The 27961-nt window shown below is 45.2% G+C and overlaps 3 protein-coding genes across 3 annotated transcripts in view; 2 read left to right on the top strand and 1 right to left on the bottom strand.

Annotated features, from left to right (window-relative positions):
• Positions 1-28: 28 nt before the first annotated feature.
• DMAC2L (distal membrane arm assembly component 2 like) lies at positions 29-4806 on the bottom strand. Its single transcript, XM_075104382.1, is given in 6 exon segments — positions 29-602; positions 2220-2391; positions 3244-3411; positions 3414-3451; positions 4522-4634; positions 4791-4806. Coding segments are annotated over 5 exon segments (603 nt in total). The 5' UTR covers positions 4632-4634; positions 4791-4806; the 3' UTR covers positions 29-487.
• Positions 4807-4926: 120 nt separating this feature from the next.
• L2HGDH (L-2-hydroxyglutarate dehydrogenase) lies at positions 4927-20749 on the top strand. The gene is made up of 10 exons (XM_075104376.1): positions 4927-5039; positions 5264-5379; positions 7215-7366; positions 9275-9406; positions 11574-11736; positions 12288-12322; positions 13817-13984; positions 15896-16053; positions 17275-17406; positions 18373-20749. Exons 1-10 carry the CDS (start codon positions 4957-4959, stop codon positions 18566-18568), a joined length of 1335 nt encoding a protein of 444 aa, XP_074960477.1. The 5' UTR covers positions 4927-4956; the 3' UTR covers positions 18569-20749.
• Positions 20750-22534: 1785 nt separating this feature from the next.
• Positions 22535-27961, top strand: part of SOS2 (SOS Ras/Rho guanine nucleotide exchange factor 2) — a 55780-nt gene continuing 50353 nt past the window's right edge. The window contains exon 1 of the mRNA XM_075104383.1: positions 22535-22815. Coding sequence (XP_074960484.1) covers positions 22729-22815 — 87 coding nt within the window. The 5' untranslated portion in view covers positions 22535-22728. The remainder of the gene's footprint in view (positions 22816-27961) is intronic.

Here is a 27961-nt window from a genome sequence, read left to right on the forward strand (position 1 = left end):
AGGGACAGAGGCTACATGAGGCAGAGCATGAAGAGCAGAAAAAAGGCCCATAAGGTATTTTATTAAATCGTCACCTGTTGATTGGCGAGAATCTCACAGTAAACAGCTCTCATTCCCACAGCATCAGCAACACATGGTAAAAGCTACAGCCCTGCTGTTTCACAACACCGATGTTCTCCCCGCTGTCATTTTGCACAAGAATTTCTGTGCACTAAGATATCTGAAACCTTCTAACTGATCTATTAGCAGCTTCCTGTAAAAATAGGGGAAAAATGACTGTGCACAGAAGCCTGCCTGCCTTCCCTGGTGTTGATTCACCATCTAGTTTAAGTGTAATAAACTCTGATTGCATACAGCTTTTAAGGCTGGATTGGGAGATCCAGGCTTATTTCCATGCCTGGAAATACAGTAGTGTCCACAACTTAATTTCTACAACATATGATAAATACTGTAAAACCAAACACACCTCAGTTACGTGCAGTTGTGTTTATTCTAAATCCAGCTCCAGCTCGAGGTTTGGCAGTGCCTGCTGAAGGATGTGAGCAGTAGTTTCTTTCTGTCTTATTCCAGGAAGGTCACTCAGAAACAAATATTCAAGGTTCCTATAAATATTTAAAAAGAAAAGTCAGCGACTACTATTTAACTGTTGACACAGAAATTAGACAAAGGATTATTCTACCATAGTTATTTGGAGTATTTTAAAAGGTTACTGGTTCTAATGGAAGTTTTTTTTCTTAAGTGGGTGCTTAAAGCTTTTAGCTCACCGTAATCTCTGTCCTATATAGCTTAAAAAGAGATCCTGGACCCCACACATCACGAAGCTTCCTTTATATTCAATAATATTTAATAATTTCAATAGTGATTTAGTGAAAGTTATTTTAATGTAAATAATATAGAAAGTCCTTAACAATAACCTTCTGTAGGATGACATCCAAGTCACCTCGTCACCCATTTGCAGATGGCCATTAACTCCATGTAATACCAAACAGCCCTGAGTTACGGATGTGCTCCAGAGCCGCAGCGGCGCAGTGCCTGACCCACGCTGCTTCCCATGCCTGAGCCCTAGGAAACACCACCACCCTAAGACCTTTCCGGCTACAGTGAGCACGAGACAACTGAGTGACAGGAAGCAGTACAAGGTGTAGAAAGGCAATAAAAGTTCCAGGACACTGCCAAAGCCTGCTCTGAAAAGGAACTGCAGCAGGGGGGTTGGGTAGAAACCAAAGCGATCATTAATTACTCATTCTCAAGCAAAACCCACGTCAAGTGCTAACGTGAAAGGGAGCTGTATGCATTCACTACTCTTGCAAAAGTTGTATGTCAGCAAAGAGCATGTGTCCTGCTCTAATTTGTGCAGCAATCAACCTACGCTATGTAAGTTCCTTCAGGTGAGAATGGGAGATGCTGTGCTCAGCTCCAAAGGCAGAAGCGCAACTATGGATTCACATACTGCAGCAGAGGATTCTGGCTTTCTCAGCTGCAGGCCTCAGTGCTACACAACTCCCTGACACGGCCTTAAAAGGCCAGTGACTCATAGAATCACAGAATCATTCAGGTTGGAAAAGACCTCTAAGATCATCAAGTCCAACCCCAACCCAACACCCCCAGGCCTCCTAAACCATGTCCCCCAGTGCCACGTCTGCACAGTTTTTGAACCCCCCCAGGGATGGTGACTCCCCCACCTCTCTGGGCAGCCTGTGCCAATGCCTGACCGCTCCCTCAGTAAAGACATTGATCCTAATACCCAACCTAAACCTCCCCTGATGCAGCTTGAGGCCATTTCCTCTCATCCTATCACTAGTTACCTGGGAGAAGAGACCAATCCCCACCTCACTACAACCTCCTTTCAGGCAGTTGCAGAGAGCGATAAGGTCTCCCCTCAGCCTCCCCTTCTCCAGGCTAAACAACCCCAGTTCCCTCAATCTCTCTCATAAAACCTGCTCTCCAGACCCTTCACCAGTTAATTCGCCTGTCTTTCCAGAGCTATCCACAACACTGTGTCTTCAATCACACTTGAAGAAACATCTCCTGCAGCAGCAGTGCCATCCCTCCCTCCCAGGCTGTCATGCAGGTCAGTCCCCAGACCCAGCCATTCCACAGCCCCACATGCATCTGAAGCACCCCAGAAATGTTGGGACTTCAGCCCTCCAATCAACACAATCCCCAAACCATGGGGTGGTAACCGCTAGGGAGCAAGAAAACCTCAGCAGCTCGCATACGTCAGCTTGTGCAGTGCAATGATGCCTTTATCTGTGACATTCCCACAGGAAATTATCTTCAGCTGGAGGAGGGTCTTCTGTAGATTCTTCGTCTTGCTGAGCCTCTGCAGACACTCGTCCTGTATGTAAATACACTTCTGCAGCGTGATTTCTGTCACATGTTCGAGACCATCTGGAAAGACCAAAATGAGTACTTCCTTCAGAATACCAGGAACAACCTGTTCTTGTTCTCGCTCGCCAATGTAGTAACTGCCTCCAAAATCACACAGCAACGTGCTCCTCTAAACAGTGAGGCCATAACACACAATGAAGCTCCAACGTCCCTTTATGGGACTTAAAATATATGAAAACCCCCAGGGTTTGTATCTTTTTGGTAGGATCCTAACAGCTTTGATGTGGGCAAGTAGCAAAAAAAGCTTTACAAGCTTGGGAGATAACGATGACTCTGAATTAGGAATGCAATAATGCAAAAATTCAAGGTCCCCTGTCAATAAAAAGAAAATAATCTGTTCCCCATTTTGGATTTTTTTATTTAAAGGAGACCTGAAATAATCTCTTTTTTATTTTGTAAGAAACTGAGAGCTTGCTCCTTTTTTTTTTTTGTCTTTGAAGACATCATAAATGCCTGAAGAACAAGCAGTATTATGACTTGACAGACACCAAAAACATCACTTGGTTTAAAAGAAAAAGGATATTTAAAGTAGTGTTTTTGGCTACTTAACTATGAACTCAGTGAAACAGCAAATCTTTGTTGCATTTCCTTAATGCTACTGTCACTTCAGGTAAGGGCTGATGAAGTTCCCCATCTCTTTCTGCTTCACAGCACACCTCCAGCAAAACCTTGGGAACTGCTGAATATTTGTGGAGCCATTTTAAGGGAAAAAAGAAGAAAAAAAAAAGATTTCAAAAGATTTCTCTCTGTCTTACTAAGGAACAAGACAATGACCTGGTTATTCATATTTTGATGCAACTGAAAGAACTATGACCATTCCATATAATCTTTGCACAGCTGTGCCTACATTACCCAAATAGTCAAATCCTCTGTACATGATACAAGAGTCGGTGGCATTAATTGCTTCTATCTTGTATTTCCCCAAGGGCCCCGTTGGGAGACCGTTGTAGTCCTGCTGCCATTTCTGATGGCCTTGGTAGCGCACCAGGGCACCGCATCGCAACAGCCATTCCGACGCTGCCTGTCGGGGCCAACGGCTTCTATACGTTCGTAGTCCACTCTGCCAAGACAGAAAGAGAGTTAACACAGTTTCTATAATGTGGCAGATTTATTGCCTTTATGATAATAATACTGTACCACAAATATTTGGGTATATGCATGATGTCAGAAAAGTAGGAATATGATTTACTGGAAGTCATTTACGTATAATTATTTGGGTTGTGCTGGTTCTCAGTCTAGCATAAGGGTTTTTAAAATTTGTTTTAAATGGCAGTTACCATTGGTTAAAAAAAAAAATGAAAAAAAGAATACAAATGCAACTTGACTTGGCATGTGTTAACCCTTCTAATTGGTTGTTTCCTTCCACGTATGAGATAAAAAACACCTTTCTTTACCCAGAATAAGGCTTTACAACAATTGCAAATCTGTCCTCCAAACATAGTTTTATTATATAAAAAGAGAACATTGCCTGTCAAATGTATGTCATTCCTGAAGCCTCCTTCTCAACAATATTTCAAAAAGGCACACCTCAGCATGGACCCGTTCCATTAAAGGATATCTTATTCTGGTAAGCGATGCTGAAGACAGAAGCAAGAGCCTCTTGTCTGGTTGAGCTTCCCGCCCATCACAGCCATCAGCCACACCACACGACCCTTTCCACAGAACTAGAAGACATAAGGCAAAGCTATCCACTACTGGCAAAAGTTATGGGGCAGACGAAATTTCTGAGAGAAAGGCTTTATATTTCTAAAAACAAATGTGAAATCCTTGTGTGGCTGAATCACATTTTAAGTGATGGGTTGGTTAGATGCTTTCCTAAGTAAAGGGGGCATGGTTGTCTACGGGCTTAAATGCAGTCAGGGGTCAAAGGCAGACCAGCATTTAGGGAGAGAATCCACATCAAAGCTTGCCTTGGCCACCCCAGGGAGGGACCAAGGTGCACACCTTCCTCTGGAAGGCCTGAGCTTTCTATCTGGAAACAGGCAAGGAACGACCCCTGCCAAGCATGCACATGCCATTGGAGGGAAAAGAAGAGCACCGGTAATAGAGGATGTTCTCTCCAGCCCTGGGACCCACGCAGCGGGTACGTGGGACCCGTTGCTTGACCTGTGCGCCCCGAATCACTCTTACTTGTTGAACACGGCATTCAGCCATCCCCAGAAGTGTCTGCAGGCGCCCGGCGGCGGCGGCAGCCTGCTCAGGCTGCACACCGGCTGCACAAGCTTCCCCAACAGCATCATGTTCTTGAAGAAAAGGAGAGAGGGGAAACGGAGACGTTATTTGGAGTGTCAAGGCCAGCTCCCCCAGCAGCAGGACGGGCGGCCTGTACCCGGCTTCTCCTCAAGGCCTGGCCAGGTCCGTCAGCCCAGCAGGAAGGACAGCCACAGGGGAAGCCCCACCGCCGTCTCAGGGCTCGCCCCGCCGCCCTCCCGGGATCCCCTCCCAGCCGCCGAGCAGGCGAACCGTGCGCAGAGGCCACCCCAACCCGTCCCTCCCCCGGCCGCCCCTCACCGCCGCCGGGGAGCGGAGGAGGAGCCCGGCCCGCCGTGTATCACCGCCCCTAAGATGGCGGCGGCGGCGCTGCTCCGGCAGCGGGCGGGTGGCTGCGGGACCGCGGCGCTGTGGCGGGCCCAGCGCCGCCAGCGCAGGTGAGGTCGTGGCGCCGGTGCGGGGGGCGGCCTTGCCTTAGCCCCGCCGCCGCCTCCTCCTCCTCCTCGCCGTGTCCGCGGAGGGCCCTGCCCGCGCCCCCTCAGCCCTTCCCTCTCGGCGGGACGGGGCCGGGCCGGGAGACGGGCTGTCCGCCGGGCGGAGGGGCGCGTCCCCGCGGGAAGGCTGTCGGGGCGAGCTCACGGCCCTGTCCCTTTCCCCACAGCACCTTCGACGTGGTGGTGGTGGGCGCGGGAATCGTGGGGCTGGCCTCCGCCCGGGAGCTCGTCCGACGGCACCCCGTACTGGCTTTTGCCGTGCTGGAGAAGGAGAAGGAGCTAGGTATGGTCCCGGTGTGCCTTCCCCAGCCCGGTGCTTGGAGTTACCTGTAGTCAGTCTGTCAGAAATATTTACTGAAGCACACACTTGCCAAAACCTCAGTGTTTCATGAACATACCTGTAAAGGGAAGCTCTGCTTTTGGGTGGGTGAGCAGCTGTGGAGGAGCATCTGCCCTTGTCTCTGAAATGGGTGATGGATTCCAAACCTGGGAAGAGCATCTCTGTTTCCAGGCACCACTGGCTTTGCCCTGACAGGGGATTTCTTCCTCCCTTCACCCAGGGATGCATCCTTCAGTGGAGAAGCAGGGCCGTCGTCAGCCTGTGCTTCACTGTTGGGACTCACAAGTTAGAACTTTAAGTCAAGAAAGAGTGAACATTGCCACTTCACTGTTTGAAAGCGGCAGGTCTTACTGGCCTGGGGCTCCAGCAGCAGCAGGGATTTTGGGGAAAAAGGCAAGGAGGGTGAATGACTCAAGTGAGGAGCAGTGCAGATTGCAAAGGGACAAGGGCAGGGCTGGTTTAGTGCTGTGCAGAGCAGGAGGCAGAGGATGAGCTGAGAAATGGTGCCAGGACGGCTTTTTGGTGGGGCATGAGGAGAAGAGTGAACAGCAAACAGTCGGGAAGTAGAACTGCTTAAAAATATCTGGGAGCTGCTGGCCTGGGCAAAGTCCACGCCTGTCTGTTAATTGCCAGAAGTGTAAACCAGAGTCACTTGCCCCATGTTTCTGGATATCCCTGTATATGGTGTGCAAGGTGCTGTCATGTGCATGGTAGGTTGATGGTAAAGAACTAACGGGGATAACTGGAAAGATACCACTGGTTACTGACCCAGCATTATCCAGGGTAAAATGGCACAGCTCCCAGTGTTGCCTGCTTACACAGGAAATCTTGAGGCACTCTGCACCTCGGCATCTGGCCTGACTTTGAAATAAGAAAGAACGAGCCCTGTAGTTTCACTGAAAGCTTTTCTGGCTCGTTCAAGTACAAGCACAGGTTCATGGTAAGCAGTCTTTTCACACCAAGTGCTTACGCGGGTACGTAGTCACTCAGGGTAGGTAGGAGCAACCCCAAGGGATTGGATCAGTGGCTAACTTAAAATAAGACCTCTGAGCCCAAGCCCTTTCTTTAAATAGCTCCATCAGCCAGGCTACATGTTGCTCTTGATGTTATATGTACGATATGAAGTGGCCTTTTATCCCCAAGACGGGACGTACATGCAGCCCTTAACAGTTGTGTGAGTGTGAAGCAGGAATGACCGCTGGGAGTCAATGTGTTAAGAGGGAGAACTTGCCTGAATTACTTCAATTAAAAAATGTTATGGTATTTTTCACCTCGATTTTACTTAATTACAAAGGGGAAATAGCAACCTAATCCACTTCAGAAATACTTGAATAAGCCTACCAGGCCTGCCAGCACATCCAGAGAAATTGACGATTGCACAGACATTATGTTAGATGAGGCCTTTAAGTGTGCCTTTTATTTTAAAAATTGAATTTCTTAAATTTAACGTGTAGAAAAATTTGATTGATTGGCCTGCAGTTGTAGCTCTTGGAGGAAAAACTTGTGATTTTTTTTCTTTTTTTCTTTCCCTCGTTGATTCAACACACTGCAAGCTGTGATGGTTTACTATTAACTAGGTCTTGCTGTGTCAGTATTTTTCTAGCCCTTTGAGACTGAGGGAGGAATTGTTTGCTGTGCATTTACCTTATTTGAGCATCTCTTATAATGCTGATCTAGGGCAGGACCTCAAATTGCTCACTCCTGTGACAGCTGAAGTAATTAAGATATGAACCAGTCATGAACATGTATTTTTATAATGTATTTTTCTTTCTCTTTAGCTCATCACCAGAGCGGACATAACAGTGGTGTGATTCACAGCGGAATTTACTACAAACCCGGATCTCTGAAAGCGAAGCTGTGTGTGCAGGGTGCAGCCCTCTGCTACAAGTACTGCGACCAGAAGGGAATACCATACAAGCAGTGTGGGAAGGTACAGGAACTGCCGTGTGTTCTTACTTTACCTTTGGAAACTGAGACTGTGTAATGTATGTTACAATATATAGCGCAGGCCTGGTTGTGGTGTTTCTCCTGAGAGATGAGTTTTGGCAACAGTTACCACCTTCAGGATGAACTGCCTTTTTGTTTTCTTCTTTCCAGCAACTCAAATCAGTTCCTTTTCTGGGCCTAAATAATAATTCTCCTTATCTGGAGGCTGAGCTGAAGTAGCCCAGGTAACAGTGGAAGCCAGGCCCTGTGGAGGGGCACCCATGTAGACCCACTAGCTCCAAGGAACACAGAGGCTCTCAGTATGTGCATGCCATACTTCTTGGCATATCAGGCTCTGGAGAGACACGGTGACTTGAAAACAGCTCCAGATGTACCCCTGCTACATGCATTTATGCCATGTTGCTTCCAGCTAATGCAGCCTGAAATGCTGAGGACAGAAGACCATTCAGCCTGGGGTCTGCCCAACCCTATATCCTGTTTCTGGAAGCGTCTATAAACAGAAGCACAGGAAGGAATGAGAGCAGGACAAGCGAATTATTAATTCTGCCAGCTTCCAACTGTTTTCAGCTCAGGTTATTTTCTGAGCCTGATCTGCTTTGTCTGTAGTGGCTTTCAATGGATTTTTCTTCCAAATGTTTTTCAGTTAAAAAGTTTTGCATCACAGCGTGCTTTGATGAGCAGTTCCAAAGACCTGAACCACTTTGAGTCACTGTAAACCATCATCTGCCTTTCTCACCTCCCTGCCCCTTTCCAGGTTGCTCTTAAACATGTTGGACAGCATGAGCCTGTCTCTTAAAAGTGCAGTGCAGACCCTGTCTGATGTGACAAGCACCACTTCGAGGTCTCCTAGCTCAGCACCCACTGTGAGCTGGGTGCAGATCTCTCCTAGCTCTGGGATGCAGAGCAGAGATCTCTGGCCGTGGCAGTGTTGGGCCCCGCACCAGAGTGACTGGGCTTTGCCCTGGCCTGGCTGTGCACGGTGCAGCATTCCTGCTGCGCTCCCTGCACTGCAGTGCTGGTCACAAGATGGCACTGTGGATTTATGCAGTGATATGCCTGAAGTTAGAAGCCTGCTCTCAACTCAAAGCACCAAGACGTGTGATGCGCTCTGTAGGAGTCAGTTTGGGCTCCGGCAAGGCTGGCACTGACCCTGCAGCATTGTTGGTCCTTGGCTGGCATTGAATTTTTGTACTTATGCATCACCTTCCCCAGCAGTGTTTATTCCAGGGAAGATGATGTTGAGGCTGTTGAGGCTTTACAGCTAGTTTTACATAAAGCAGCCCCAAGCTCAGAGAATTTAGTGCCTTCTCAATGCAAATATGCCTGTGTTACCAGACCTAAGTTAGGCCTGGAAACAGTATGGTCTGTGCAAACCCAGCCCAGAGAACTCATAGTCTGGATAAATCCCTTGTGGTAGTTGTGAGCTAGCTACATGGTTAAATGAAGTAAGGATGGTACAATTCAGTTTAAACACCATGTCAGAACATGTCCTTACTCTCTTATTGAGACTGTTTGAGATTTGTACATCTTGGGTTAAGTTGAGTTTTATTTTTGAAAGTATCCCAGTGCCTCTTTAAAATCATATTATCTTCTTTCATATTCAGATTTGTAGTCTCATGGTACTTTTAGCAAATATTATCTATTGATAGTAACTTAAACTACAGATTAACGTTTATTTTTCACTCTCCTGAATATATTAGTGCTTTCTCAGTAATAACAGGTATGGATAGAATCTTGTGCAACTAACGGCACACACCACACTTTTCCCCCCTTGAAGTACAATTCACTGTTCACTCATTCGCTATCGCTTGCTTGTTAGCTTGGGCTTGATGCCAAACCTGGCTTTGTGTATTTTGCTCACTGGTGTGCCTTGTTATCTTTTTTTCTGAAGCTAATTGTAGCCGTTGAACAAGATGAAATTCCAAGACTCAAAGCTCTGTATGAAAGAGGGCTGCAGAACAATGTCCGAGGTCTGAAACTGATTGGAGCAAAAGAAATACAAGCGAAAGAACCCTTCTGCAGGGTAAGGGATTTGCTTACTTTTATTTGGCATATAAGGCCTCTGTTTCTCGGGTGACGTTATTTTTTAATTTAACATAAATACATTTCTGGCCTCATGGTAGTTTGCACGAGTGGCAAGTTCAGAAGAGCCTGAAAACCCAGAAGAAATACAATTGTCAACAAAAATATATGTATCCATTTATTTCTGGAACTTTTTAGCTCAGCCCAATCCTTCCCATGCATTGCCCATTACATACACATCAGACCAGGTCTAACACAACACAGGGTGATCCTGCAGAGTCTTTCTTGGTGACACTTTCACCTCAGGTTTCTCCTGCTCACCTCTTGCTCGTCAGTTCATAGTTCATCAGTTCTCCGTGTTCATTAATTCTCTTGATAACTTCACTCATCAAGAGCTGCTGCTGCACTCATTGCAAATTATGTGCTGGCTGTTTCATACGGGCCAGCATTTGCAAATTAGGGAGCAGGTAATCCATCTCACTTGCAGCCTACAAAAGGAATCAGAATTATTTGAGTCAAAGTAGGAGACTCTGTAGTCCCTTAGTCCCTGCGCAGGACTGAAATTCTAGGCAAATGGAGAGAGCCTACAAGTTGTTCCAACTTCGTCCTTTTGCCAGCTTTACACAGAGGTGTCCTCCGTGACATATATGCTCAGGAACAAAAAAACCCAGTTCTCCCACCACTTACAATGAGATTTGTATTTAATTTTTTTAATCTTTAAAATTTTTTCCTCTTCTCCTTGCAGGCACTTGTGTGTTTTTGTGGTTGACAGGCAGATTTCCCTTTGCCCAGGTTAGAGCTGCTATATCTGAGTTTATGCTGAGATGATTCTGCTGCTTCCCACTACAGCTATTTCACTTACAGTAAAGCTTGAGAGTGCAGCAGTGAAAATTCCTTCCCATCTGCAAGTGTGGATTTGGACGGAGCCAATTTCAATCCAGTTGCTTCCTGCACATGTGATTGTTAGGTAGCACTGTGTGGATTTTCATAGCAGGAGAAATGTGAGCAGTTTAGGGAATACAGACTTGTTGTTGTTTAGTATATCTTTGATTGAGAGGGAAATCTGGATATAAATTCCCTGTATTCTTTCATCTGGCAACTTGCTCTTGGTGTAGCTGCATGACTGCTTGCTTATGAGTGGTTGTAGGTACAGACAGAAATTTCCTGGAGAGGAATCTTTATCTTTTTTCTCGTAAACATTTTGTATCTGCTCCTTCAAACATTTTTTGCATGTTCAAGATCCAGCTAGGCATTTACTTCTGCAAATGAGTAGATTCAAATGGGTCTTACTTCATTTGCTTTGGTTTCCTGAGCGGAGTCCTTTCCTCGTAAGCAAAGAGAACTTGAGTGATGTTACCAAACATTGCCCTGTGTATCAAGTGGAGCGGAAGGTTTTGTGTAAGATAGTTTTACCAACCATTCTGGTTGTCTTGGGCATGTAAATGGCCCCTGCTGTTGTAGTATCTGAGTGGCTGGCAGTCTTTTAGTGTAGTTACACTTGCAGCATTCCTCAGAGATAAAGCAGTCCTACTGTCCTTATTTTATAGCCGGAACTAGGAAAATATTGTGATGCCATCTAGCATGATAAAAATTATGTGAGAAACGATGCTTTTTGGTATAAGGATAGTGAAATGTCTCTGAGAAACACTAAAAATTCCAGCTACGTGCTGGACTCGAACCTTGCTTTCTGCTAGGACAAGTATAGGCTGTTGTCTAATTCAGAAGGGACTTTTCTCTCTGATGTGCAATGCAGGAAGCATTGAGATGATATCTTTTAGCCTCACAGGAGGCATTGGCAACAGCCGTGCATCAGGTAGAGCTCCCATTTGAAGGTGGAATTGCATAGTGCATGGTGAAAACTAAGTACTAGCTGAAGCCAAGGTTAGGTAACCTGTTTTATCATTAAGCCCTGATTAAGACTTGTTTGTGCTGTAGTTACACAGTCACTTAATCCACCGTAAGTAGTTTTTGCCATGTTAGTTGCCAGCAAACACGAACACTGGAGCTGGCATGTGGAGAGACTAGGAACAAGCAGCCAGGGATGAGGAGGCAGTGGCATTCCCTTCTCCATGGCAATGCACATTATTCTAGGTGAAATATTCACTGTATTAAAGACCAAAGCCCACATACATCCTTCATGGTCCTTCTGTATCTTGATACTGTTTCAGGGTCTGATGGCCCTTGATTCTCCCTATACCGGCATTGTGAATTACAAACAAGTAGCCCAGTCCTATGCTGAAGACTTCCAGGAAGCAGGTGGGACGATCTTGACTGATTTTGAAGTAACGAACATGGAGATGGCTAAAGAAAGTTCTTCAGAAAGTGAAGATGGTAAGGCAGTTTTTTTGCCCTCCATTTACTACAGCCCTGCCAAAGATTTTGTTCAAAAACTCATTTGCTTTAACTGAAATCACATTGCCGAACCTTTCTGTCTCATAGGGAAGAGACAAAAGGCAAAATTCTGTCTGAGCATAGAGCAAGCTCACTTTTTTCCCCATGGCCCATCACCCTTCAGCTGAAAAATTTAATGCTGATGAATGAAAATGACAGTAAAAGAGAGGAAGTAGGTTGTCCTCTCCTATTAAAATCAGATTTAGCTGAATATTGCATGTGTATTCTTGTGATAGTGCTTTTGTTTATCCTGGAAGGCAGGTTGGATCAGTGCTGGTACACATACAGAAGAATTAAAAAAAAAAAACCACAACACCCTATTAATTCATAAATACAGTTATGACCAGCAATATCAGTTATTGTTAACAGTATTTGCTCCATAGCTGGGAGATCTTCCAGTGCAAGAACACTTAAGTGTGACAAGTTGCTTGTTCCGTCAGTTTTCTGTTATGTATTCTATTAATTCCTTCTCTTGGCCAATTCTGTTACAGGACTGAAATACCCAGTCATTGTTAGGAACTCAAAGGTAAGAACTAAGTTGAAGATTTAATTGTTTAATAGGAAGCTATTTCTCCTTTTCTCAAGAATTTTTGTTGAGTCCTGGTGGATTAATCAGTGCTCTAAACAAAGTTTAAAAGCTGCTGTTCAGTAACATGGCCACTGTGATCTAGGACTGCTTTTATAAAACAACTGCAATCAAGTCTTAACAAAGCATATGAGCATGTTCAGATTTTACTGTGTACTGGGAATAATAATGAAAGTGTAACTTTCTGCTGCCTGACATATGCCTGACTGTATATATCCCTTCTACATTTGCACATTCTTATGCTTGTTGTATCCAAGGTGTCCGTTTGGTGAGAAACACCTGTTTTCATGTGTGCTTTTGGTCTTTGGCATCTGTAAAAATGATAAGGAGGCATTTAGTATCACTTTATCTTCAGAAAGGCACAAGGTAATGTAGTAAAACAGGCACAAGTCAGTTAATGCTGCACAGGAAATGTAGTTGTAACCTTTTTGCCTTCAGGAGGGAATATCTGGACTCTTGGGGGGGGAGGGAGGGGGGAGAGACAAAAAAACCCCAGCCTCACTCCCCCCACAATAGTTTTTAAAGTTAGTGCTGCTGCTTTCTTGTTCTATTTCTGCTCTTTCATTAAAAAGTAGCTTTCAAAATCTGTTAGATTCTCTCACTGATTTCTTAAAGATTATTTCATTATTTCTATGGAACCATTTTTAGTTGAAGAAAAACCCCATAGTATTTGAAAACAAATACTGTGAGCTATATAGATAGATCACATGTTGTGATATTATTTATTTATTTAGATGGTAAGTTGCCTAGATATTTAACAGCTCTCCATGCCTGTGTGTCATGTGAACCTGCGTAGTTTTCTGGATAAACTACCGTTGGGTAGTATGACCACTCCTGGCGCGTGGGATGAAATCTGTTAACAGCCTTATTTAACCAAATGTATTGCAGTTACTTTGCTATGCCACCTGTCACACACCCTCCGGCAATGCAAACCCGGCCAGGGCACTGCGGGCTGGCCTGGGCCTGGCATCGGGGCTTTGTAGGGTGCAGAGATGAGGGAGTGCTGGGGGGAGATGCTCAGTTGGAGTACAGAGCCTTTGGCGCTGATGCGCTGGGCCTCTGCCGGGTACAGTAAGCCTGCATGGGTAAGGCATGAGGCTCTGTGTCCTGGGAACTGAACCTGAAGGTAGGCTGAGAATTGAAGACATGTTTCTTTTTTCATTCTGGTTTTTTTTCCCCTTCCCGCCCCTTTTCTGTAAAGATTATTCCAGTCCTACCTGCCCAATGAATTGCCATTTTAGGATAGTTGTCCTCCAGTGAATAAAGGAGAATATTATAAAGAATTAAATGAAACAAATGTTTCTGCCTCCTTTTGAGGATATAGTTGTTTTTCTTTCTCATCTTGACTCTTTTTTCTTTCCAAGGCTTATAGGTGATGGGTGGTTCTTCAGTAGATATGTTGAACTTTTGTGTGTTTTGGTTTTTTTTCCACAGGGTGAGGAAATCTACTGTCGGCACATTGTCACCTGCGCAGGACTTTACTCAGACCGCCTGTCTGAGATCAGTGGCTGCAGCCCTGAACCTCGTATTGTACCCTTCCGTGGAGATTATTTGGTGCTAAAACCAGAGAAGTGCTACATGGTTAAAGGAAATATTTATCCGGTACGGACTCTTGTTTGTCTCTCACAGTGTACTCTAAGAACTGCTAAAACTACAGGAAGAAGGGCAGTATTACGTGGTTATCTCTGTTAGACTGCAGAGAGTGGTACACGAAATGTGGACTTAGATTCAGTAGCTTTCTGACAGGACAGCTTGTTTTTGTTAATTCTTGAGGTAGGAGGTGCTACTACTTCCTACTACTTCTACCTACTTAGGGTAGAAGTACCATGTGGGAAATTATTGCCAGTCAGGGTTTTTTTGTTTCTATTTTTGTTTCTTTAATAGGAACATTTAGCATGATAGCCACACGCCCACAAAAGCCCGGCTTCTTTCATTATGTTGTAAAATAAATCTGTAGGCAGGATTCCAAAGTCAATGAGGGACAAGAGTAAATAACAAATTACTTAGACGTAGGGTTTTATCTTGTGTGCTAATACCCAAAGCTCGGATTTAGATATTTGTCTCTCAACCTCATCTTTGAATTAGCCTTACTTTGTATGACAAATAATAGACACAGGAGGAAAAGGACAAGCTTTCTACCATCTAATATAGACAAACAGCGTGATGAAGAGAAGCAACTCCAGACAGAAAGGGAAGATAGCAAGCAAGAAGAGAGAATTCCTAGAGCAGCATTTTAGTTAATTCATGCAGTATGTTGAAATACCACCTTTCTGAATATGAGCTTACATTTGCCTGCTAAACACTGGAGCAGGTCACCCTAAGGAAATTGTGTATCCCCGGGCATTGGATGTTTGTCTGACCTCTCCTCACCTGGGAATGACTCAGGATCCTGTCTTGGGATGGGAGGGAAGAACTGGCTGGGATGTGAGGGTACTCTCCAGCCTTGTTTCCTGGCTGTGTGAGGATAGCTTGTACCCTTTGAAATTTTTTGTTATGGCAAATACAGTATTAAGATTAGAAAATTGCATGACTCTTCGTGATGTATTACTAGAAATGTCATGTAGTTCGTGGGGTAGTTGCACTAAGCTTTGAAAGTATTAAAACCATATTTTTAACAGGAAAAACAGTGCACTGAATACAGAAAAGGAACATATCTCGAAGCAATTTTTAATCATAACAGTACTGTTTTTTGAGAAATACCCAATACTTGGGTATTTTCAGACTATAAGAGAGTCACCTCTGTAGTCACCTTTTCTAAACAGCTAAAGATCTGGAAGTGCCAGCTCATGAAGAGGTGTGCTTATTTAATACTTGTATCTGCATATAGACAGCTTATTTCTGTTCCAGCCTTTGCACACAATTACACTGTAATCTATTTGCAAGCAAAAAAGAAACTGCAGGTACTTATTATTAGCATTAATCAGGCTTGCATGTTTTGAGCAAGACAGGAATGGTGAGGTTTTCCTAATATTTTATAATCTACTTTATTGCAGTATAATTACTACTGGTGAATAGCATTAGTGTGTCATTGGTTTTTTTGTGGGTTGATTTATATCCTGAGAAATCACGTGTATTTTTTTTTTTACTCTGTTGTTTGTTTTGTGTTTACCTAAGATGCAGTCTTACTTGGCCCTGCTCTGCTCTTGAGTGTTTTGAATTAGTTACGTGCTGTAACGGCACAATTAACAAGCAGAAAAACCAGCGCAGGAGCCAACTGTGTGGTTATATGACTCAAATTTTGTTGTAGCAATTGGAAATAAAGAGGCACATTTACTTCCTTTTTCACTTGATCATTTAAAAATCGTTATTTCCATTTATCGGGAGGACAGCTCCTTTATTGTGTTTTGATTTGTTTTGTTCGTTCTCTCACACAATAAACTGTAAATGTCCATACTTTCCTCCTTGCAAATGTTTTCCATGTTTCCTGGACAAGTTTGTTGGCTTGAGTGGTTGCATGGCTGTTTCTCTGATCTGGTTTGTAACTAGTGTAATAACTGTTGTATCCCGCTATAGGTTCCCAACCCTCAGTTCCCTTTTCTGGGATTCCATTTCACCCCAAGAATGGATGGCAGCGTTTGGCTTGGCCCTAATGCAGTACTGGCCTTTAAGCGAGAGGGCTACAGATTGTTTGACTTCAGCACTGCAGACTTTTTAGATGCTATAACGTACAGGTAACATCTTGCCTTTTTGTCTGCTGAACGCAGTTATTTAGATGTCGGTTTGGGACTCCATGGAAGTGAGTTCTTGTCAAAAAGCCTGCTTTTGCCAAGTTTTTGGTGTGTTTAAAGACAGTTGTGCTGATAAGGGTGGACTTCTCCAAGACACTTGACTTCATGTGATCTAATATGTGAATTTTCATAAACTACCAAGGCACGTCTCAGCTGGTCTGAGAACGTGGCTGCTCATCGGAAGGTGCTGCTGAGCCGTGTTGCTACTCGTGGAGCTCTTCCAGGACTGGTTTTGGTCCAATGCACTGTAATATTTTAATCAACCTAGACAGTGTGATTAAAATACCTGCAGAGGATGCTTGGAAGAGAGAACACAGAGTGGTCTGAATTGCCATGTTAAATTTTATCAGACCATCAATATACGTTTAAAAAACATCCAAGTGCAAGGAGGTATGTTAAGAGCCACGAATGCAGGCTGGGAAGCTGTCTTAGCTTGTCAGGGGAATTAGGAATCATTGCTAAAATTGCAAACATAAATGAACAGAATATCTGTAGAAGTTGAGAGAAATCTTGCTTCTCTATGATGGGCTGGACAGACCATTACCAAGTGCTCAATTTTAGAAATTAGACTTGAAAAAGAATGTGAAAATATTGGGGAGGATCCAAGGAGAGGCTGAAAATCAGGTCAGAGAACTGGAAACCAGCTTTCTGGCAAACAGCTCAACTTAATGCAGTTTATTAAAGAGTTGAAAGCGTCTTGGTCATTGTCTATAGATTTTTGTACTGGAAGACTTGAGGAAAGCAAAACAAGCAAGTAAGATTTGCAAAGACATAGCAAGATTCATTGACTGAAAGCTGGGGGGGTTTAGGAGTGGTGATCTTTTCAGAATGATCTGACTTGCACCCCTCGTGCATGGGGGTTTTCAGTCTCTGGCCATTTGACTGGACCAGAGAAAGATCCTGGACATAGGAAGGACTGGAGTTCAGAGTTAGTTCTCAAAGGAAGAACGTAAATGCAACACTACAGCCCTGTAAACAAGGTTTGTTGAAGCAGGGAAGGACAAACATCTATTTCTCAAGTAGAAAGCATGTTTGGATTACCGATGTTGGGAATGGGAACTTTTGCCATGCAGTTGCATTTGCCGCCTTCTTAGACAGTGTTAGACATGGCTGCATTTATTATGGAAGAATTGCTCTTACTGCAGTTATTTTCTCTCTCTGCAGTGGGTTATGGAAGCTTGTGCTGAGAAACTTGTCTTATGGACTGAGTGAAATGTACAGAGCGTGTTTCCTTAGTGCGCAGGTGAAGCAACTTCAGAAGTTCATCCCTGAGGTTACCATCAATGATGTACTCAGGTAAAGAACTCCTCTTGTTAGTAACAGCAGGTGGCTTGTTACATTTCTTATTTTTAACAGTAACAAATGTGGCATTAGCTTACTCCCCCCACCAAAATGTGCTATGGAAGCATAGAAGCATTTAGATACTCTCTACAGGAATGCCTTTTATATTGTGTTTGCTTGTGTGTAGGCAAGTTTGATGAATGTTTGTGTGACTTTCTCCCTAGGCTGAAAATCACAGTTTTGACATATTCACTAAAAAGAAAGTCTGTTTATCCTAGTGACACATTCAGTAGCCTGAACGTAATCTGAGTTCACAAAGAAAGCAAAACACTAATGAAGTCCAGAGGGGAAGCCGGACTGAGAGTTGCTACAGAGTGAATATTGACTTAGTTTAATCATCTAAATAAAATTGTATTCAGCTCCTTACTGTGTGGAGTGAGAAACTAATTCAAAGCAGTTTAGAAATGTGAAGGAACTGAAAAGACTTGTCAGGAACAATGAGGGATTTCACTACATGGAGGTGGGTTTAGCTGTCCAGACATCTGCAGGGAGAAAATCCACAGTAAGGAAAGCTTGAGCATGGTAGAAGGGAGTTATCCAGCTCCGGCAGTATGCAGTTGGCATGAAATTCACGTTTGACAAGGCTTGCTGTTTCAAAACAAAGGGTTTCCTTTTTGAAAAGATGGGGCGTGTGTGTGTGTGTGTGTGGAGGAGAGTAACTTCACAACCAGGAAGGATACAGAAGATCCTCTGCTTGGCCACCTGCCCTTGTTTTATGGTAACGACTGCAAGACATCTCCCACTCTGCCTCACAAGCATTAAACTTCCCTGTGCTCCCCCAGAAGCCTGACTGGGGTTTGACTCCACAGTCTGCCTTCCTTACTGTTTCCCTGGGCACCTTCATGAGGTCAGAACAGAACTGATTTTCTGACTTCAGAAAATGTTTTCTTTCTCATGGTGAGCTCCTCCTTCATTTTGCAGGGGTCCATCCGGAGTGAGAGCCCAAGCACTGGACAGTGACGGAAATTTGGTAGATGACTTTGTATTCGATGGAGGCAGTGGAGATATTGGAAGCAGGATACTTCACGTCAGAAATGCCCCTTCTCCTGCTGCTACCTCCTCCCTTGCCATTGCAAAAATGATTGCAGATGAAGTGAAGCGAAGGTTTGAATTGTGAACGGTGAAGGGTGTAGTGTGGTTTTACCCCTCTTGTATATGTAGCAGCTTGTCTGCATTGAATGAACTCTGCAACCTTTAATGACAAAGATGAAACAGGCAGTGCTGGTATAGCTGTGCAGTGCAAAACCAGCGTTAGAAATGTTCGCCTTTGCCAGCCCACAACTTCTCAGCTTTACGACTAAAGGAGTTACGGTGCCTGGTAAGACCCGCTGCGGTACTGCCATCTGCAAGGGAGAAGCAAACAGCCCTGTCTGCAGTAAAGGTTTGTTCACCTGAGCAGGAACCACCTGTGGAGGGGCTGGTGCCAGACACAGCGTGAGGGTCTCCCATATGGTAGTGGGCCATTAGGTGGAGCAGGAAGAGCCTCTGTGGTGGGGTTTCCCACACAGACTTCCCATTGCCTCCTCCTCGCACTCTGGAGAGGTGGTCGGTCCTCTGACAAACCACGAGCGTGGGGTGGCTCTCTGTCTGCTTTCTCTTTGACTCCATTTAAATTGGAGTCTGCAGTCCCCTAGCATACATTAAAGTAATGGAGATAGAAGGATAAGCCCTGCTTAAGAGCTCTGCTGATAGGGAGTTAAGGGCTTTAATAGAGACTGAAAACAATATTCAGAGCCTTCTACATGAATGTAGAGTATTTCAGAGAAAAATAAGCCTAACAAGGGATTACCAAATCCAAGTCAATTTAGATATGCAATTCAGATATGCTGTCTGATTGCTGACTCTATTTTTTTATAGAGCTGAAATTAAATTGTATACATAAGCAGTCATTTTTCATTTAACTTAAATTTGGGTAGTCAGCACTGATCAGAAACTACTTCAGTGGTTTTGGGGTTCAGGGTTTTGTTTTTTTTCCCGTTGAATAATGGTAATGCAAGAAGAGCTTATCTTCATACAGCATGTTGAGCAATCCAGTGAAAATGGTCTTTGTAACAGCAAATGTGAAGGGAGGGAAACTACAGAAACCTGTCTTAATTGAGTCATGTTGCGTAGTGCTTCCCTTGGAGCCCAAACAGCAATGAGTCAGGAAGGCTTCCTATTTCCCACACGGCTGGCAAGAGGGGAGCTTAGAAGGTGCTGGTTACTCTTCTGAACTCTTACTGATATTTGAAGTTTTGTCAAAGGTGCGCCTGGAAGAGAGTCTGTGTGGAGAATGTGCTTTAAACTATAGAGAGATGTTAAACAAGGTTGGTACTAAGCTAACTGAGTATCTTGGTGTGTTCTGTATAATTGCTACAAAAAAGAATTATGTGGCCCCAGGGACAAAGTACTTGAGAGTACTTTTAAAGCAGATGTTCACAGGATGTTGGGTAATACAGATAATTGTGGGTAGTTTGCTACCAGGCAAATTGCCATACTCTTTTTTTTTTTTTAAGTTACTTTCTGTACTCTGACATGCATGAGGGAGCGCGTTAGCAGAGGAGGTCAGGTGTGCTAGTGATGTTTTTACTGTACAGAGCTGAGCTGATTTTGAGAGAGAAAGGGCTTAACCTGTCTTGTCGTCTTTTTTTTTTTCCTGGTGACATCTACTTTACCGGAAAAGTGACTCCCATATAAGGGCAACCTGGAAATTAAAATAATTAGCCATTCAAAGAAAAGCTTTGGTCATTATTCGTAGCCACAACAACACTAGACAGAGATTTAGATATTCCAAATGCTAAAATACCATACGGCTGGGTAAAAGTTATATCTTTACAATGGAACAATCGTATCTTCATTCCCTGCCAGAAGTGTTGCCTATCAACAGTAAATACTACTAAAGGATTGCAAAAGCAACTTCCTCCCACGTGAGGTGTGGCCCTAACATGTATTAACAGAATAAAGAACATTAAAATGTAAAGCAGTCATATACTATGGTGAATCTTAAGTCAGCACATTTACCTGTGCAGCCTGCTGTGTTTTTTACTCTCAGGAGGTGATTATTTCAGGGTAGAGTTTTACTGAAGCTTTTAACTTATGAATCTTTATGTAGCATTCTGTGAAATATTTCCATTTTTAGAGTTACAACCCTTTTTTAAAGGAATAACTTCAGAGAATTATGACAGCGGGGTTCCATACGTAAATCCTGTTGCCCACAAAGTGTGAAAACATGTTAATATATTTTCTAAAACGGTACTTGGATGGCTTAATAACTGTGCCTTTATTGTGATTAAAATAGCGTGGTGGTTTTCTTTTTAAATTGTTTAAGGTCTGTGTATTTCTCCTGACTTTGGGAAGTTTCACTGCTATTTGCTAATTCTCACCTGAATTAGACAGGATATAGCTCTACATAATAGGAATTACTTCATTTAGGGGGGAGGACACATGACCAAACTTGTCTTCCTAAAGTACCTGTATCTTATCTACGCTTATCACACTTCACAGCTTCTTCTCACACAGGTGGTACGCAGTGAACAGAACTAGTCTTAAGCCTGATCTGGACCTGTAATGGCATGGGGAACGGTAATTCTTGAAATCCTGAATAAATGCATTAGGACAGCTTTGAACAAACAATTTATTCCCCCAAAGTATCCCATTAGGTTAGTCCTAAACTCTAGGAAGAGTATGGTGTGTTCTTTTTCAAAATGTTGCAAAGAAATAATGTAGTGCCGTGCGTCATGGCTTACTGGATGGCCGCTCTTGGGAAAACGAGCTCCTTTAGGGCACTTCATCGCATCCGGTCACCACTGCCACACCTTGGAGCAGTTCAGGCTCTCTGGAGAAGAGAGGAATGTCACATCCTGAAGAACAGGCGCTTTGGGGGCTGCGGAGGTGGGAACAAGGGGTTAGGTGAGGAGCTCACCCGAGCTGGCATGTCTACTTCCAGACCAGCCATCCCGGCTCTCCAAACTGCAGCTTCGCAGATCTCACCACAGTTACCCTAAAGTTCCACTCGGGATTACCTTTTTCCTTTTGCTCACAGTTTGGGCTTGACAAACAAGTGTTTTCCTACAGAAATATTTTGTTGGAAACCTCCCAGGATGCTCTGACGGCCGCGGGAAGGGTAAGACCACAGAGCAAAAGGAGCTGTCACTGCCTCTGCAAGCGCCCGTCTCCTCTGGGAAATCTGTCAAAACAAAGGGTCACATCTCTGCTGGCAGAAAGGCACTTTCTTTTTCTGATTTTGATTTATCTACTCCCTTTGTAGACAAGTCTTCAAAGCGGGGGGTGTGTGTGTGTGTGTGTATATAAGGCATTGAGATTTGAATACAATGCCATCGGAAGGGAAATGAGGGAAAGTTTGGCTGGAGCGGTTGTTGGGAAGGAACAGTGACAGCCCGTGTTCTCCGGGGTAGGCTGGAAAACTGCCTCTGGGTAGGGAGGAAGAGACTCTAGGTAGGGAGGAAAACTGCCTTTAGGTGAGGAAGAGGCTCCAGGTAGGGGGAAAACCAAGGCTCTGGTAGGGAGGCTGCTGCTGGCAGGTTGCAGAGTGCTGCACCGCAGCTGCTGCTGATTCCTTCTCCCAGGACGATGGTTCTGGTTGAGCCTCCCCGCAGGACGAGGCCGTTCCCAGTAAGGCGAAGAGGGAAGGACCGAGGGAGCCAGAGGACAGACGGGACGGGGGCGAGCTGCTGCCAGCCTTTGCCGCCGCACGGGCGGGAGGTGCGACAGGGAAGGGTAGCGTCCGCCGTGGCCGCGACAAGCGGCTCCCTAAGGGTTCGGGGTCGTAGCGTGGTGCCACAACTCGGCCCAATTCCAGCGGGACTAATTAAACCCCAGCCAGGGCTGGCCCGGTCCCGGCCCCGTCCCGTCCCCGGTCCCGTCCCCCCCCCCGCCCGGGGCGGCGGCGCGGCCGGCAGGGGGCGCCGCGGCAGTGGGCGGAGGGCAGGGCAGAATGGTGGCGGCGGCGGCGCATGCGCGCCGAGGGCGGCGGCGGTAGCGGGCCGCGGGGAGCGGGGCCGAGGGTGCCTCACCCGCCGCCCCGTCAGCGCACGGCGAGCGGCCCCGAGCCCGGCCCCTCCCGCGCCGGATGTGATGGCCGCCCGGGCGGGGGGGTGAGGAGCGAGCCAGCGGCGGCCGACAGCCCAGCGCGGCGCGCCCCGGCCCTGACGAGCGCCGGCGGCGGCTTCTCCTACCCCCCCCCCCGCCTCAGCGCCCCCCTCCATGCCCCAGGCGCCGTAGCCGGCGGGGAGCGGCGAGGCGGGCGGTCCCGATGCAGAGGAGCCGCCGACGGGCGCCATGCAGCCGCCGCCGCAGCCGTACGAGTTCTTCGGCGAGGAGAACGGCCCGAAATGGCGGGGGCTCTTCGTGCCCGCCCTACGCAAGGTCAGTCCGGCGGCGGCGGCGGCGGCGGGGGGGGAGCGGGTGGCACCTGCGCCTCAAGCCCGCCTTGCGGCCCCCGGCAGCGCCCCTTCCCCCGCCCGCAAGCCCTTCTTCCCGGGCTCCCGGTGCCCGTGGTGGGCCCGTCCGGCGGTGGGTGCCGGTGCCCGCACCGCCGTTGCCGGTGCCCGTACCCCCGGGGCGGAGCAGAGCTCGCACGGTGCCGCTGTCCTGCCTGGCTCTTGCGGGACCCCCGCCGTCCCTCCCCTCGCCCCGTGTGCCCCCCTCTCGCAGCTCGGGGATGGAAGGGGCCCCCGGGGCTCCTCCCGCTCAGGCAGGGTCACCCACCGCCCGGGGCCACCTCCCGCCGCCGGCGCTTCTTTGTGCGGGGATGCTGTGCCTCGCACACCCTCCTCCTCCTCTCAGAGCCTTCTCCTTCGCCCCTTCACCGGCACTTGCCAAAAGTCCCGTCCTCCCTTCTTAATTGGGCTGCTCGCTTTGAGGCCGCTGATGAATATTACTGATTTAGCTTCTGAGAGGGGCCGTGGAAGCGCAGCCTTCCATCCCTTCCCCGCGGCGTTTCTCCAGAGGGCTCCTCCAGGCCCCCTCCCGAAGCCAGGGACACCCCCCCTTGCTGCCCCCCGGGTGAGGCGCCGCTGACAGGCGGCCCCCTCCAGCCCCGTTTCTGTGAGGGAGAACGCCGGTGGCACAGGGTAAAGTCATCCTGTGTTTTCTTGCAAGAAACAACTACCCACTGCATAAATGAGATAAACCGTGTGGGAAACCGCTTAGCCTGTCATGGGAGAGGAATTTATCTTTTTATAACGTGTTTTGCCATAACAGGGTGGTCCCCAGCGCATCGCCTGTAGGTAGGGCACCCCCAATAGCGCAGGGAGTGGGTTATGTTGAAGCTGGTGGGGCATGGGGGGAGCGATGTGCTCTTGCAAAGGTTGAGGACCATTATACAGTTCATAACATAATGGCCTGCTGATCTGGTGCTGGGCAACACTGTGATACAAGTAATGCAGGCGCTCATGTGAGTCGTGGTTTGTCTCTTTTTTTTTTCCAAGAATAGATTTAGCAATGGTGTTGGGTAATGATTCTCTCTCTTTTCTTTTAAATTAAAAAGAGAATAAAAGATTTGCATTTGTTTTGGGTCCCTATGTCACTTGTATGAAAAACCGCCAAAGGCAGCTAAGTAGTCTTGTGGCTGGCATAAAAACCACTAATCGCCTGTCTGAAGAGTCCTGGGTTTTCTTCTCTCTGCTCTCCAATCTCCTCCTCCTCATAGTAGTTGCTTTGCAGCCTGTCCGGGGAAGTTTAGAGAATGCCATGCTGCTCTTTTCCTGATCGCTGGAGGTTGACATAAAACAGCACCTTGACACCATCCAGCACCCACCCAAACGTGAAGTACAGCTATATCAGTTTGACCAAAAGGATGTCTTTAAAACTCAAAAGGTGTTTTCATCATTCTAAAATACAAGTGGTGTAAAAGTTGGTGGATTAACGCTGCTCTTACCAGTTCTTACTGTCTCCTTACGTTTGGTTTTGGTGGAAAGAAATGGAGCAGGAACTTAGACTTTCTAAACCAGAGGAAATAGTCTTGATACCAGTGACTGCTTGTAAAAATTTGTAGTTGCTTATAGACAGTTTTTTTTCTTCCTGGGAAAGTTCCTCGTCTGCAGTACCCACCCTTTAGCATGAAGCAATCGTACTGTAATGTGCATTTATTTTATGAACACGCAGTATCAGTGAGTCAAAACAAAATTGTATCACTGTAACAGTGACTGCAGGCAGGCTATTAGGGAGACACTGTCAGTTTTAATATATTTTTTTAAAAAGATCAAATGCCCTAATATGAACACTGGAGATTTTTAAACCAGAACATTTTAGAAAATTTATGGGTTGTTTTGTTTATATCTTGCATTTTCCCTTCAATAATGAGATGAGAGCATTTCTGTTACTCATAGGAGAGCTGAAGAGCATGGCGCTGAATCCAAAGTGCACCAAAACATCAGATTTTGTGTTAGTTGCAGAATTTACAAAATGTTACCACGGTTTTCAAATAGTTTGCAGTTTTGTTCTGAAGAGGTTTAAAAATCCGCTTGTCAGCCAGTTTAGATATGATCTTTTCAAGCAGGTTGCTTTTGCGATGAAAATTTAAAAGTCTGACCTTCAGAAACTTTCTAGTTAAATGCCCGGAATAGAGAGGTTTTTGACCTTCTAAGCTGGGTTTCCATCTCAGTAGGCTATGCTGCAAGTGCAGAGAGTATTCTGTTTCCCATTCTTGAAAGCTGTTCCTTTTAATGGATGCTTCTTGAAAAACTGGCAATAGAAAAAGAGGAAAGTGTTTGTGTATGTTAAGGTGTGAGAAATCAGAATTCTGAAATACAGAAAGATGTGGAGCTAGATAACGAGCCAGTACAGTTCACAAGTAGTAGTATTTCCTTGCTTCTTGAATTTTAAGTCGATAACATGCTTTGAAGAGCTCCGGTCTCTTTCATTATGCATTCAACAAGTTTAAGGTCACTTCCTTTTATCTAACCACTTTTAAACCCGTGCATTTACTTCAGTTCTAAGCAGTTGATGCTTAACAAATCATGCGTGGGGAAAAATGGTAAAATACATCAGTTCTTACTTTAATATGTGAAAAAAAGATGAGAATCTGTTTTTTGAACAATGTTCTGTATGCATTTCAGTGGTAGTACTTAGCGTAAGATGAGTAGAGAGTGCTAAATTGTGCCTACCCAAAAAAACCAAAGCTAAACAGCAAGCCATCATTAAACCAGATTTTTTTAAAAATAGGTTTTTTTAAATACTGCTATCACCATTTCCTTAGCACCGGCACCTTGGAATCTAATAAGTTGAAAATTATAAAGCACTTTCATGTACTGCCTCTCTTCCAGCTGGTAGATTTACAACCATGTCCTTACCCTAAAACATTTTACTTCTGTTGCTGTGCTGGAAACCTAAGTAGGAAGGGACTATAATGAAACTCGTTATAAAAGTCCTGTCAGAGTAAATGAATCGGAAGAAAACAATATTCTTTTTTAATCTGGTCACTTAGGTTATAGTTCCTTGAACTGCTGTTTGTAGCAAGTAAATCACTTCAAACAGGTCTACAGTCTAAGCTTTATAAAGGCTTTTAATCTGGGAGCTGACTTTAGTTATTAAAGGATCACAATGTCTCTTTGAATAATTCTCGAAGCGTGCAGGCAGCTGTTCCCGCAGAAATCACATGCATTTCAAACGCCCCGCTGGCGGGGTTGGTTGGGTTGGAATCCTTGGGATGTTGATACTGGCAGCATTATTAAAGCTGGTGCTCGACGGGGCAGTGCCATTCTGGGGGGCTGCGATGAGGGGCTTTTCTGCTCCCCCCTCCACAGCTGGCCAGATCCTCCTCCCGTGAAACCAGGACCTGCCGTGGAAGGGGATTTTCTCCCATGGGTGCCAGAGGGGAAGGCAGTGTTGGGGAATTTACTCTCTCCCCCTTTTTCATTTCTCCAGGTGTTTTTTGTCCAGGTTTGTTTTGATTTGTTCGGTTGTCAGCTGTTCCTGGCCCAATGGTCTTTGTGCGGCAAGACGTCAAATTATGAAACCTTTTTCTAAAGCTGGCATTTCAATTTTGTAACCGGGTTTCCTAGCACACATCCAGTGCCAAAGCTTGTTCTTGCTGACTGTCAACTTTCTTCCAGATGAAACTTTCCAGAACTTTCCAGAAAATTGATTTTCCAAGTTGATATCGATGCTTTGATGTTATATCTATTAATCTCAGTCTGGGATTACAGGGGAGCCCAAGAAAATTATGCGTGAGTCTCAGTGGTAGCAGCTGAGTGCCTAGCGCCCACTGACGTGCAGAAAGTCCCGGTTTTAACGTAGTGAATGTGCATTGTATAAATAGTTTCTGGGAATTGTAATTGAAAACTTAATTAATGCCAAATATCTCCCATTGCTACCTGGAATAAACTTCTGTTCCGGTTACTTGGAGTAAATTTTCAAAATTAAGCAGGTGAAACTGTAGAACTAGTGTGTATTTTTTAAAATAACACATAATGTGTTGTTGGACATGTATATATGGATTTACTTGCCCTAAAATACTCTTGTGTGTGCATTATAATTTGTGCGTGCTCTTACAAATCCACTGGCAAATTAAAAATCTATTTCTGTAAACAAGAGCTGTGTACTCAGTTGCTTTGTTCTTTCACTCTGCTAAATTTAATTCACAAGCACCTCACAGGTATTATTGTTTTTATTTTCTCCATTATTTGCAGATAGAGACCATTAAACAGTTAATACTCACATTTCTGCGGGCACGACACATGTTGGTGTAATCGTGGCACTGTACACTATTTGCATTTTCTAAAACAATTCCACTATTGCTCTGGACTACTCATCAAATATCTAGAGCATGACTAAAGGGTTTATTCGTAGCAAATGTTGCATACGGAAATATAAAAGACCATTCTGAGGACATTTTTTGAAGTTTACATTAATGCAATGCTTCATTATATTATAAAACATATGGGAGTTAATATACAACGACATGGCTCTTGTGTAAGGTTGCGCGGTTAGGGTAGGTGCAGGGGCTACCCTGTTTTTTTCACTGCTCCATCAAGGTAGTTTGCCTGCACATTCCCCATTGCAGGATCAGGCCCCCATGGGTTAGAGTTATTTAATGCCTTATAGCATCATTATAACGGGTTATGATTTAATGCATTATAATTTCAGCTGTAAAGTTGCTTGTTATGATGTTTTAAAATAGTAGTGATGTTCAGTTTTGAAGTCTGTTGGGTCATTTAGCTTCTAGTAACTGTATTTGAGCTCCTAAGCCTGGACCTTTGCAGACGTGCAGTCGCTACAAACACAAATGCCTCTGTGACGTTCCGCTGGGGAGAACGGCAAATGAGGGAAGTGCTGGTGTTACTTAATTACCTGGGAAATATGTAGACCCCTACGAGTTTGAAGGATGGACCCGGCTGTTGCCTCACAACACCTTGTTCACAATTGAGAGGTGGCTGGAGGTGTGGAAAGGAACAGCAAATCCCTGTGGAGGCTACCAAGACTTCCATGAACAACAGGCTAATTCCTCCAGTCCTCCTGTATTCCTGGTGGTGGCTGGGTATCGTTATAGGTTGGCTTTAGTCCCTTACAA

Source organism: Phalacrocorax aristotelis, chromosome 9 (assembly GCF_949628215.1).
Source record: "Phalacrocorax aristotelis chromosome 9, bGulAri2.1, whole genome shotgun sequence".
Classification (NCBI taxonomy): Eukaryota; Metazoa; Chordata; class Aves; order Suliformes; family Phalacrocoracidae; genus Phalacrocorax; species Phalacrocorax aristotelis.

Bases quoted from the DNA above. Each gene is read 5' to 3' on its own strand.
- L2HGDH (XM_075104376.1), top strand. From the start codon at position 4,957: ATGGCGGCGGCGGCGCTGCTCCGGCAGCGGGCGGGTGGCTGCGGGACC. The intron at 12,323-13,816 runs GTAAGAACTAAG...TTTTTTCCACAG, and splicing joins TCATTGTTAGGAACTCAAAG to GGTGAGGAAATCTACTGTCG. The intron at 13,985-15,895 runs GTACGGACTCTT...ATCCCGCTATAG, and splicing joins TTAAAGGAAATATTTATCCG to GTTCCCAACCCTCAGTTCCC.